This window comes from Canis lupus, chromosome 2 (genome assembly GCF_003254725.2).
Source record: "Canis lupus dingo isolate Sandy chromosome 2, ASM325472v2, whole genome shotgun sequence".
Classification (NCBI taxonomy): Eukaryota; Metazoa; Chordata; class Mammalia; order Carnivora; family Canidae; genus Canis; species Canis lupus.
Genome location: NC_064244.1, coordinates 72831166 through 72844427, shown reverse-complemented (window position 1 = coordinate 72844427; position 13262 = coordinate 72831166). Strand labels below are relative to the sequence as shown.

The 13262-nt window shown below is 52.2% G+C and overlaps 1 protein-coding gene across 4 annotated transcripts in view; it reads left to right on the top strand.

Annotated features, from left to right (window-relative positions):
* The first annotated feature begins 6910 nt into the window (after positions 1 to 6910).
* The window catches only part of MAN1C1 (mannosidase alpha class 1C member 1), a 148439-nt gene continuing 142087 nt past the window's right edge, over positions 6911 to 13262 (top strand). For 2 of the 4 annotated variants that reach the window (XM_025448363.3, XM_025448361.3), the window contains exon 1: positions 6911 to 7495. In XM_025448363.3, coding sequence (XP_025304148.1) covers positions 6956 to 7495 — 540 coding nt within the window. In that variant the 5' untranslated portion in view covers positions 6911 to 6955. The remainder of the gene's footprint in view (positions 7496 to 13262) is intronic. The other 2 variants (XM_025448364.3, XM_025448362.3) reach the window with 2 other exon arrangements.

The following is a 13262-nucleotide window of genomic DNA, read 5'->3' as shown; positions in this document are numbered from 1 at the left end:
ACGTCCATTTCACAGATGACGAAACGGGGGAATCAAGAGGTGGGCAATTTGCCCAAGGTCTTCAATGCTGGTAGGAGACTGAGTTTAGACTCAAAACTGGTACTCTGACTCCAGGGGTTTGTTCTTACCACTCTGTCTTCCTTCCTCTAGCATAGTGAGGACTTGGGTTTGGGAGGGAGATCAAGAATAAATCCAGCTCAGCTTCTGCTCACTTGGAGGATGAGCCTGACATTTGCTTCAGGCTCTTTATGGTCAGCTATCCCATTTAATTCCCATATCAACTTCCTAAGGTATGTATTACTATTGCCACCGCCACCGCCCCCCCGCCTTGACAGATGGAAAATTCGAGGCTCTGAGAGGTCGGACAAGTAGCCTGAGATCAACTGGTCAATGCGTGGCAAAGCCAAGCCACTCTAACTTCAAAGCCTTGGCATTAAGCCAGGATTTCTCTCCCTTGACACTGTTGACATTTGTGGCTGGACAGTTCCTTATTGTGTGGGGGGTGCCCTGTACATTGTAAGATATTTAATAGCATCCTTGACCTTATCCACTAGATGCCAGTAGCACTCCTCTCCCAGTTTTTTTTTTTTTAAGATTTTATTTATTACTCATAAGAGTAATACAGAGAGAGGCAGAGACACAGGCAGAGGGAGAAGCAGGATCCAAGCAGGGAGCCCGAGGTGGGACTCGATCCCAGGACTCCAAGATCATGCCCTGGGCTGAAGGCGAGCACTAAACCGCTGAGCCACCCAGGCGTCCCACTCCTCTCCCAATTGTGACAACCAAAATTATCTCTAGACTTTGCCAAATGTTCCCTGGGGCACCATTGCTCCCAGTTGAGGATTCTTGCTCCCAACTGACTGGGTGACCTCTGATGCAGATTTGGGGACTCAGGTAAGATGAGGTGAAAGGAAATTTCATGACTTTCTTTTAAGATCCAGGAGGGCAGGTGTTCGGGACTCTTTGACTCTGAAATCAGCCTCCACTGCACAGCGAGGTATTGACTAGGTCTTGTAGCCTCCTGGAGTGAGCCCAGCCGTGGGGCCTTTTATCTCGAGACTGATGGGGTGTGCTCTCACTGGGCAGGGCCCCAGTCATCAGTGTCTCTCCTGCCCAGGGTTCAATTTATCTGGAGGCCATTAAGGAACCTGCCTGATGATTATCTATTGGCTCAAGCTTGGCTTTATCTCTAGTCTTCGATTCTGAATGGGACTAATGACCGCTTGAGATTCAGATTCCACACAACTGCCCAGCACCTTCTTGAGAACAGAAGGGCAGCCTCTCACAGCCTGGGTCACTGCTCCCATCCCAACAAACTTGCCTCCGGGGCAAGTTAGAGACCTGGGAATCTGTGCAGATGTCTCCCTCTCCATCAATGTCCTATTTCAAGTATTCACCAAGTCCTATTGATTTTGGGTTCTAAATATGATTTGGATCCTGCAGTCCTGGTGACTCTTCCCTAGACCAAGGCATCATAGACTATTGCAATATCCTCTGAAAGGCACCTACTTTGTTCACTCCTGCCTTCCATTCTATTGCCCACATTGCAGCTAGAGTAGCCTTTTAAAAATGTTAATCTGAATCTACCCTCCCACCTACCTCTACACACACACTCCTACTCCTGCCCTAAATCATTCAGTGATGTTACCTGTCATTCCCCCCATCACTCTCTCTACTCTAGACATACTGGCTTTTCTGTTCTCAAAGCACCGTGTTCCTTCCACCCCAGGGCCTTTGCACATGTTGTCCCCATCAGCCATGTATTCTTACCACCCCTCATTGCTTATGTCACTCTGTTCAGCCTGAGGGGAAGTCTTCCCTGACCACTTTTAACCCAAACTCAGTCTAGACCAGATTCATTGTTCCACATTCCTCCTGCAGCATTTCTCTCTTTGCTCACTGTCATCTCAGCCTCTGTACATATTTGTGGAGATTGCTTATTTGTTGAAACTTCTCTTCCCCTTGAGACTGTAAGCTCCACAAATGAGAACAATGTGTCTATTTTTGCTCACCATTATATCCCTAAAGCCTTGTATATTGCCTGGAACATAGCAGGCACTTTATAGGTACTTGTTGAATGATGTAATGAGCTCATGCAATCCTCCCAACAAGCTTGTGAGAATTTCACCTGAGGCCAGTGCTCTGCTCTGATCCCCTACAGCACCTGCTATCATGGCATTATAAGATGGAGAGCAATAGACTTGAAAGACAAAGTGTTCTGGAGCCATCTGATAGGGTTCAAATCCTCCCTCTGCCACTTCTCAGATGTGGGACACTGAGCAAATTCTTTAATTTCTGTCCTTCGTTTTCCTCTTCTGTAGAATGTCAGTAATAATAGTACCTGTCTCGTGGAGTGGTTGTAAGGATCAAATAAGTGAGCTTCTATAACATGCTATTATAAGGGCTTGGTGCATAACGAGTGTCTCATTAATCTTAGTTATTATTAATATTATTAACAGAAGGAGCATAGATTCTGGGAGTAGATGGATTCTGGCTTTCTGTCATATTTGCAAATCATTTCCTGTGTGGCTTTGGAGAAGTCCTGCCACACCCCTGAGCCTCGGTTTCTCCATCTGTTAAACTCGGATTTCAAAGCCTACTTCAGAGAGAGCCATCAGGAGGGTCTGATAGAATGGGACATGAAGCAAGTAGACCAGTGACCTGTGGTCCTCCCTGACAGGCTAAATTGGTCCCTGTTGGCTTTTAGACAAGAAGTTTCCTGAAGATAGGCTTCACATCTGCCTTATTTAGGGCCGTTATCCCCAGCCCCTCTGTACTTGGTAACTGTAGATGCTCAAGAAATAGTTCTTTTTTTTTTTTTTGAAAAAAGATCTTATTTATTTGAGAGAGAGACAGAGAGAGCTTGCAAGTCGAGGAAGGGGCAGAAGGAGAAGCAAACTCCCCACCGAGCAGGGAGCCTGACGTGGGACTTGATCCCAGGACCTGGGATCCTGATCTGAGCTAGAGGCAGACACTTAACCACCCAGGTTAAGTGGGTGGTTGAGCCACCCAGGCGCCCCTCAATAAATAGTTCTTTAGGGATCCCTGGGTGGCGCAGCGGTTTAGCGCCTGCCTCTGGCCCAGGGCGCGATCCTGGAAACCCGGGATCGAATCCCACGTCAGGCTCCCGGTGCATGGAGCCTGCTTCTCCCTCTGCCTATGTCTCTGCCTCTCTCTCTCTCTCTCTCTCTGTGTGACTATCATGAATAATAAAAAAAAAAAATTTAAAAAAAAAATAAATAAATAGTTCTTTACTGAAAGAGTGAATCAAGAATGGCAAGGACCATGCTTTGTTTGTCTTGTGTCCAACCTGAGACTAGTGAAATACCTAGCATCTAATTTCAACAAATGTTTGTTGACAGAATAGATTTTTTAAATGGCTATTCATTTTTGTCCCTTGGCTCATTTGAGTTTTTAAATTAAACTGAGAAAGATACTGGTTAATTTATCCTACATCTCTCTAGCCTTAGTCTTCTTATCTATAAAATGAGTCTATTAATAAAATCCACCACATAAGAGTGTTCTAAAGAGTAAACGAAGCAATGTGTATTTGGCACACAAAAAATGTTAGTTCATCATTATCCCTTTCCCTGAGCTTCGATTGCCTCATCCGTGAAATGGGCATCCACTCACTCATGTATTCATTGGTTGTTCAACAAACACAGCGCCCTTGTGCAAGGCATTGTAATTAAGACCTAGGGCAGTTTGAGAGGTGAACAAGCCACGGTCCCTGCCATGAGGAAGTGTCTGCTGTAGAACAGCATATGAATAGCAAAACCCAGTGATAAAAGAGCCATGCTATATGTGAGGTCTACAGAAGCTGGGATGAAACCTGCAGGGTTTCAGTGAGCACTCTAGGGAGACTGTAAAAGGTCACCAACTCAGTGTAGCCACCGACAAGATATCAGTCTGAAATGCAGTTGTTCTCTCTGGGCTCTGGTTTTTATAGCTGGGTCTGTGGAATGCGCCAGTTTTGTTGCAGCCCCACTTTCCACCCTGGCTCACCAGCATATGGGAGTCTGATCTGGGTGTCACAATCCCACTGAGCATCCCATTCAAAGAGGCACATCCTTCTAACACTCAGCCTTGCCTTCCTCCCCTTCCCTGGATCCTACCTTCTCAGGGGACTGAACAGTAATTCCTTTACCCTTTCAACGTAGAGCAATCTGGGGTGCCTCTAACGAATGCTGGGTTCCTGGTTCTCCAAAGACAAGCCTGCCTCTTCCTGGGGTGGGATCCAGCAAGGGGATACTTGGGCAGTGAGGACGGGAATAGGCCAGGCCAGGTACGGTATCTGGGCTCCTGCATCTCAGTGGGTCTCTGATGTTTGTAGCTGGTTCCAGGGAACTGACTCCTGCCAATCAAACTCATAAGAGATTGAAACATTTGAATTAGAATTTTATATTTAAGCTGGGTGCAACTTGTGGGAATGGGAGGGACGATTCATCTCCAGTGACCAACATATTTGCACCTGTTACCCAGAGCAGTCTTTTACTTTCAAGTGGAAGAAGTTTACATGCCAAGGGTATTTAAATATCAGGGGAGGGTCTGCCGTCTGCGGCCAGCCAGAGGTAGAAGGATGTCTGAGTCCCAGTGGCCCATCCTAGCAGGCCGCAGGGAAGAAGCAAGATTTATGAGGTGAGAGCCCGCCTGGGCGGCTTTTTCTATCCGTAAAGGCCTCCCTGCAGTATTTTCTGTCTTGTCAACGCTGCATTTCATTTTAAATTGCAGCTGAAAGCAGATATTTTCCCTCTTGCCTATTACACCTCTTAATTTGTCTCTCCCTCTGCTGTTATTTGTCTCTATAAAGTGTTTTGCATGAAAGACCCACACAGCACAATGTTGCTTTGCCCTGGGTTAGGTTTAATAGGAAAGGAAGGCACGGAGAGACTTAAGTCCGAAGAGGAAGGCGCGAGGGAGGGAGGACCTTGGGGGTAGAGACCCACACGTGTCTGGGAATATATATACTTGTGCATGTTTTGGGACCTGTTGTGGGGCAGTGGGTATGTGCGTGCACATGTCAATATTTGTACTGATGTGTATAGCAGGTGTCCGTACGCTCTGGTATAATCACTTGGTGGGCATACCTAAATTAAGCGTAAGTGTGCAAGTACTCACTCACATGCAATCTCTGAGCACGGATGTATCTATGCACAGGAGCACACTTACGAACACACACAGGCATCTAGGTACGCATGTCACATGAGGTATGTGGTCTGTACACAAGACCAGGGTTCTCTCTTCTCTGTCCTCACCTCGCATCTCCCCCCCCCCCGCCCCCCCGGCACCTTCGGGGCCCCTAGCCTGGTTTGCGGCTGTGGGAAAAGGAAGGCAGAGCAGTGGTCGGTGGGGCTCCAGTGGAAACACTGCCTTAGCCTGGTCCAACCGCAGCCGCAGGTCCGCGGCTTGGCTCCAGCCAGCCACCTCCCGGCCCGCAGCCTGCCCCAGCTGCACCACCACGGCCCCCTCCCGGGGAAGCTCTGCGGACCCCTGGGCCGGCGCGGAGGGGTGACAGAGGTTACCGAACAATGGCCAGAGCCCTTCAGGCTGGCCGAGCCTCCGGCCCCACCCGGGGGCGGCCAGGGGGGCGCTCTCGGTCGCTCCCAGGCCGGCGAACGCGGGCCGCTAACCAATGGGCGACTGCAGCCCAGCGGGGATCCCTCTCCGAGGCAGCCAATGACCTGGCTCCGCTCTGCACCCCGCCCCCGCCCACTCCGCGCAGCTGGACCAGTGGCGCCGGCGGGATGGGGGCGGGATGGGGGCAGTGCGCGGCGCCGGCCGCCGGGGGGGCGTGGCTTGGAGTCCCGTCGCCTCTGCCCACCCGCGCTCGGCTCCCGCGCTCCCTGCCCACGGACGCGGGGCCATTGGCTCGGCCGCGGCGCCGCGGCGGAGGAGGCCCGCGGGGCGCGCGCAGTGGGCGTGGCCCGAGGGCGTGGCCCGGGAGGCGGGGCCGCGGGCGCCGTCTCAGTGAAAGCCGGAGCTGCGGCGGCGGCGGCGGCGGCGTCCGGGCGGTGCGCGCGGGTGTGGGGCGCAGGCTCGGCGGCGGCGGAGGAGCCTGCGGCGGCGGCGGCGGCCCGTCTGGAGCGGCCGCCGCGAGGACGCGCGGGCTGCGGCGAGAGCGGTGCAGCCGGGGCTGCGCGCCCCGCGGGGCCGGCGGGGGCCGGGAACAGGTGATCGCAGCGGGGCGCCGAGCCCTCCCGAGTTGGCGGGGCGGGAGCCCGCACTCCCGGGCGCAGCTGCGGCCGCCCCGCCGCGGCTGGTCGCGGACGGCGTCCGGCTCCGGACCGCGGCTCGCGCATCCCTCGGCCCCCGGGGGCCCGGCAGGCGCAGAAGTGCCGGCTCCCGCGGCGGCCCCCGCTCCGCGGCCGCGCAAAGTTGTGGACGTGTCCCGGGGCCGGCCGGGCGCTGTCGCGACCCCCGCCGGTGTGCGCGCTCCGGCCGCGCCGACCCGCCCGCCCGCCCGCCGCCGCCCGGCGCCCCGAGCCCGCGCGCCCTGCAACCGCTCTTGAGGCCGAAACTTTGGGTCGAGGGGCTGCGGGGGGCTGGGCGCGGGGGCGAGGCCTCCTGGGCGGCGCGGACGGCATGTGACGGCGGCGGCCGCGGCGCGGGAAGGCGCGGGCCCCGCGGGCTCCGGCCGCTGCCGGGAGGGGCTGCGCGGCGCCGGGGCGGAGGCGGGGGCGCACGGCCGGCCGTTGTGGGCCCGGGCCCCGCCGACGCCGTTGCGCCCCCGCCTCGGCGCGGGGGACACTCGCCCCCAAGTCCCTGAACTTCAGGGGCATCCCCCGAAGCGGCCAAACTCTGCGGGACCCTCGCCGCGGCGGCGCCCGCCGACGACCTCCGCGCGCCCGAGCGCCTGCTGGCCGGGGCCTGCCCTCCGAGGGCCCCGGGGCTCGGCCGCAGCTGACCGGCCCCGGCCCCGGCCCCGGCCCCGGCCCCGGCCCCGCGCCAGGCCACGATGCTCGTCAGGAAAGTGCCTGTCTTCGTCCCGGCCTCCCCGTGGGGGCTGCGGCTGCCGCAGAAGTTCGTCTTCCTTCTCTTCCTCTCGGGCCTCGTCACCCTGTGCTTCGGGGCCCTCTTCCTGCTGCCCAACTCCTCCCGCCTCAAGCGCCTCTTCCTGGCCCCCCGGACCCAGCAGCCCGGCCTGGAGGTGGTGGCCGAAGTCGCCGGCCACCCGCGGGCGCGCGAGCCGGAGTCGCCTCCCAACCCGGCCCCCGCCGCGCCCGCCCCGGGCGACGCCGACGCCAGCAGCCAGGCCAGTCCCCGCCGCCGGAAAGCGTGGCCGCGGCGCACCCACCCCACCGGGGCTCGGGAGGCGGCCACGGCGGCCCGGAGCGGCGGCAGCGCGGCCCTCGGGCCCCAGGAGGGGGGCGTCCCGTTTAGCTTTGACTTCAGCGCGTTCCGGAGCCGCCTGCGCCACCCGGTCCTGGGGACGAGGGTGGACGAGAGCAAGGAGCCCCAGAGCCTGGTTCGGGCCCGGCGGGAGAAAATCAAGGAGGTAAGGACTCCCCCCTCCCCAAAAGGGAAAGACCCTCGGTGCTTCTCTCCGTTGCCCCGGGCCCCAGTCGCTTCTGGTTCCTGCACTGCTGCTCTAGGCCCTCCGGGCACGCTGCACCCTCCTCCCTCCTCTCAAACTTTCCACCTTCTCCGTGGGCTCCTTCCCGCTGTTGGGTTCAGTGCATCATTCCCCACCCCTGACAGATGGTAGCTGAACCACCGGATCCATTCTCCCGCACCGCACCCCCAGACCCTGGTCTTTTCGGTCAAGTCTCCGACCCAGGTGGGCTGCATGCTGTCCCTTTGTGGAGTTGCTAGGTAGGGTCCTTAATGGACACCCTCTCTGCTTGCACAGGGCCAAGGGCCACATTCTTTCTCGCTGTGTGTTCTTAGGTCCTCGCTTCCTCTGAACCCCTGTAGGGTCTGCTATCTGGAAATCCAGGATTTGGGGGCGTGGAGAGAGGGTGGTATTTGGTGTCCTGCAAGTATTTTGTCATCTAGAAGCTTGCAACCTACAAGCCAGGGGGTGTTGTGCATTCTTGCTAACTATTTCTGTTGAGGTCTGGAACAATTGTACGGGATCACATGTGATGCAGGAAAGAGTAATCAATAAGGCAGTGGTCATGTTACAGAAGCTCCGAGGTTATTGGTTTAATGAAGCAGGTCTTTGACTTGCTCCCTGTAGGGACTGTAAGGGAGGGGGTGTGTGTTTAGAAGGATCACTTTGAGTGTGGATCTTGGTCTTAGTTTAAGAAACCAAAAGCAAATGCAGCCTCACCATGGCTTGAAGACTGTTGCCAAGCGGCCACCGGTAACTAAATATTCTGCTCTACCACTGTTAGAGGTTTTTGCCCAGCAATGCAGAGGGGGCTGCAGTGACACCCTCGGGCCACGAGGGGGCTATGGGCAAGCAGTGGGCCAGGGTCTCCTCCCTAGAAATGAGAGGATGCTCGCCCCACTCCCCCGCGGACCCAGAAGGAAAGGGCTGTTTCTGTCTGGACTTTTTGGCTTGCTGCAAAGGAGTCGCAGGTCTGATTTCCAAGGGGAGGAGGCAGCAAGGGTCAGCAGCTGCCCTGCCCGGATCTACTCAGAGCCAGTGGAGAGCTTAGCTGTCCCTCTCCTTGTCTGGACTGTCCTCCATCCCAGGGTCTACCTCTGCCCCACTTCTTACCTCTGCTGATACTCAGTCCTTCTACCATAAACCCTGTTGGGAGATGCTATCTTCACTAGCAATCACAGGACATTTTGTGACGTCAAGATAGGAAGCCACAAAGATGCATCTTTGTTTTTTGTGTGTGTGCATGTGTGTGCTCTCAGTTTCCAAATTCTTGTTGAAATCTCAAAGGTTAATTAAAGGCTGGAACTTGCAGTAGCTAAGGAAGGGACATCATTTCTCCCTTTTTGGTTAAGAACTGTGTTTTTTACTACTTACCTGAACCACCCACAGCTCCCTTTCTCAAAGCTGGCTCTGGGCACATTAGCCTTTTCCGTCTTTTTATACCTAACCGGAGAGCAGTAAAGCCCAGTGGAGTTATATATAAACTACATGCATGCAATTTTTCATGAAGCGTCCAGAGCTGCCATCAGATCTTCAAAAGGATCCCCCAAACAATTAAGAATTAACTACTGTCCTCTTCAGAAGAGGTGCTTTCTGCATTTGTATCTAGATAAGTAACCTATTTCTGAAAGCTTGGGATTGGGAATCAGGGTAAGAAGGGTGGGCTGGCTAGTGGGGACTTGGTTCTGCCCCTCTATACATAGACAGGCTCCCTTGCTGGCTGAGGCCGCAGGCTGCAGCAACCTGGGGGTGGTGGGAGGTGTGGAGACTTCTGCTCTGCAGGTGGGTGTAGAATAACATGATGGGTGAAGGTCTGTGTTGGTTGCTAGATGTCTGGATCATTCAGTCTGGCATCTCTGAGCACCCCTGGTAGTAGCTGGAGGCCTGCTTGCATGTACCTGCAGTTGGTGTTCAATGAACCCTCTCTTACTATCTTGGGGACCTTAAGCTCTTCAGAATGAAGGCGGCTGAACTATATACACGATTATATTTTGAAGCCTGTTGTCTCTTTAGGTTTCTTGAGTTTGGACCCCTGCCTCTCCAAACAACCTGAAAAATGTGAGGCAGAGTTTTTGGTCTAGCTGTTAACACAGAGCTACCTTCCCTGGTGTCCTGCCTGATAAGGAATGCATAGGACTATGGCTGGAGGATGTCTTTATTTCCTTCTCATTTAAATTTCTATCTGTGCCATGCCCAGGGGTAGATCATTTTAGAAAGGTGCCTGTTTTCATAAAAGGGACTGTTGCTTCCCTCTCTGGCTTGTTTATTTCCAGACATGGATTGATTAGACCCCAGGAGCAGAGGGGGAGCTAGCATCAGATAAAAAGGGCTCTGTTCTTATAAGATGAGGTTTTTAAAGTGAAAGTAAACGTCAAGAGAGACCCAGAGAGGGTGATAAATGGGAGTGAATGAAGACTGGACACCCAGTCTCTCTAGATCAATGAAGTATATTTATAAACATTCTGGTTTGAGAGATGAACATGGGCATGAGGTCTGTGCTGATAAGGTGGGTTGAAGCGGCAGGTTTTGGTGTACAAGCATCAGGAAACAACCTATCAGTAGAACCAACTATTTTTCTTCATTCTGTAGCCTTAGAACCTTGGAGGAGGCAATGTGGTGGAAAGGGGAAAGCCGGAGACTGTGGGTTCAAGTCTCAGTTCAACGATCAACTGTCTGACTTTGAGCAAGCCACCTGCTTTCCCTCCCGGACCTTATTTTTCCTTCTGTGAAATGGAGTGAGGGAGGGGTGAATATACTGGTCACGTACATTCTTGCTTCCAGACCTGGCCCCTGAGCAGGCCAGGGACTCCTTATTGGACTTTGCCCAGCTCTGTATTCAATTTGTGAATTCCGTGAAGTCAGAGACAATGGTGTGTTGTAGTTGACAGTGGTGGTGGTATTCACTGTTGTATCCCCGGCACTTAATCAAGAGTAGATAGTCATAGAGTTGATTAAGTTAATTACGCCCATCACCTATATGGAACTTTAAAGATGGAATTGAACAATGACAGATCCTCAGGTTGGGATCATGAACAATAAAGGAGTCGGCGAGAATGTAAAACACCTTGCTAGCAGCTTTCCCTTTCAGATCTGATGATAATATAGGAAATTATTGTCATAATTGTTAATTATAGGGGACTTCACCATTGGTGGATTTCTTACAAATTCAAGTTCAACAGACCTTTCTCACTCATGACAAGAGCTTGTCAGGGTTACATCCCAGTGAAAGCATTTAAACTTTTCTGGGTTCTGCTGATGGTGGTTGGTTGTTGATCGGGGGAACCCCAGTTGTCCTTTCCAGTGAAGGGGGCTTTTATCAAAGGGAATTGGGCAGTCTGGGATAGTGAGAATATAGTACTGGAATGAGACTCACCCTGGCCCATATACAGAACATGGATTGAATTTCATCCCTGTCCGCTCTGCCCAGACCCCTATGCAGCACTGTATGTGGCAGTCCCGCTAAGAACCCAACCTGGGTTCGAGTCCTAGCCACACCATTAACTCTGACCTCAAAGAAAAAAAATCCTATCATTGGGACTGTTTTTGTGGTAAAACAAAGGGACTAACATTTAGGGGACTCTTCTCTTTCCCTCACTCCTGCCTCTTTACTGGTTTATTTATGGATCTGCCCAGGCACCTACGATAGGGTCTGATACCTAGTTGGAGCTCAGTGGCTTGAGTGAGTGCCTACAATAAAGATCTGTAAACTAACAGTTAAGGTTGCTGGTGACAGAGGCTGGCTCTTCTTCCTCAGAGTATCTGGAATTCTCAGAGTGTCAGAGGAGGGTCCATAGCAAGGTTGGGGACTCAGCAACTCCGTGACCCGAGAGGCCTTTTAGAAGTTGCAGTATTTTTCCAATTGTGAGTCTACCTTGAAGAGAGTGGGGAGGTGGCAGTCGTGAATAAAATCTTTTCATGCCTGGATAGCAGGCATTTGGAGCATGCCCGAGTCGCTCTGGAGTGCCCGAGACTTGGCAGGGAGTGCCCCAGCTCTTGCTTTCTATGCCTGCTGCGTTAAGTCTCCAGGATATTGCTGGTTATGATATGTGGCTATGTCTGAATAAGTCATCTTGGCAAATGATCTTTGCTCGCCATTAATGGGCTGGTTCGTTAGTCATGTGTGGTTTCTCTGTATATTTGATTTATCACCACTAGTGCCATGGATAGGTAGGAAAATTAAAAGGCTTTGTGTTCTTTGTAGCATGTGAATCTGAGGCTGTGAGATGTTCAGGATAATTAATATTAGGAACACCTTAGATTTAAATAGCTTTCCTTTGAAGAGCTCTAAGTTGCCGATTCATCGAAGATCTTTTTCTCCCCCTGTCCTTCAGTTTCACTCTTGTCCTGCTCTATGATACATTTAATGTGGATAGGAAGACTGGCCTGTCATAACTGAATAGGTCCCTTGGGAGACCCATACCTCCCTTGGGGAGATCCTAAGCCCAGCCACACTTCATCCTTCCTCCTTGAACTGAGTCCTGCGTGTAAAGCTTAGAACTTGTCCCCTACAGCTTAACACCTGTAGGTTGGGTAGATCTCTTTCATTTTGAGTTGTACTATCATTTTGGGGAATTAGATGCAGACATTCCAGGAGCAATTGCTTTTTGGGCCTCACATCCTTAACTCTATTGTTAGTATTAGGTCTAGAAACAGTGACTTTTAAAAGTCAGCTGTTTATTTCACACTGTAGTTAGCAGAGGGGTAAGAATATAGATTCCCCTGAGGTTTTCAGAGTGACTGATTTACATCTGAGCTCAAGAAATGCTTTTTCTCTAGCTTTCCCCGAAGACTGATCCATTACTCTACCAAAAATAAATATTGTGATATATATCAGGCATACTTTGCTTAAAGGGACTTACATCTTTTCTCTTATTGAAAAAAATAAATCAGCCTCACAAATTGGAAAGGCCCATTCAGGGAAGCAGTTTGATTATCTCAGTGGGCACCAGGTCTTGTGGGTACTGCTTCTGGTCTTCCTGTATCCTAAGTTGAGTCTGTGTTAAGGGAGATGGTGAGAGCTTTAGGAAATTCTCTCCCTGCCTTGCTTTCCATTCCCTTAGTAAGGGAATGATGGGCAAGATTCACGAGAGTGGTTGCTTCAGGTGAATTCATGGGTATTTATTATACTACTAAGGGACCAGGAGCACCTGGGTGGCTCAGTCGGTTAAATGTCCGACTCTTTATTTCAGCTTAGGTCGTGATCTCAGGGTTGTGAGATGCAGCCCCACATCAGTCTCCGCACTGGGCATGAAGCCTGCTTGGAGTTCTCTCTCTCTCTATCTCTCCCTCTCTCTCTCTCTCTCACCCACCCTCTCTCTCTCTCCCTCCCTCCCTCCCTCTCCCCTCTCCCTTTCCCTCCCTCTCCTCCTCTCTCCCTCTCTCCTCCCCCTAACCCCCAAAAAATAAAATAAAAGAGAGACCATGCATGGAGTAGGGATGAATGCCATGAATCAAAGATTATTATTATTATTATTATTCCAGTCTGTATATCTGCAGGCCAGAAAGAGTAAGCTCATTCAAAGAGCAAACCCTGGTTCTTGACTTCCAACTACTTCCCCTCCCCCACCAGGGCCAAGAACTTACACACACAAGTGTTTGCATGATTTGGAGAAAAGAAACAACAGACTTTCTTAGCTCTGTATTCTCATAGCAGATGATGACAAGACCCCAAATTTGAGATCCCTCAAAAGAATTCTGAAAGTCAAGAGTC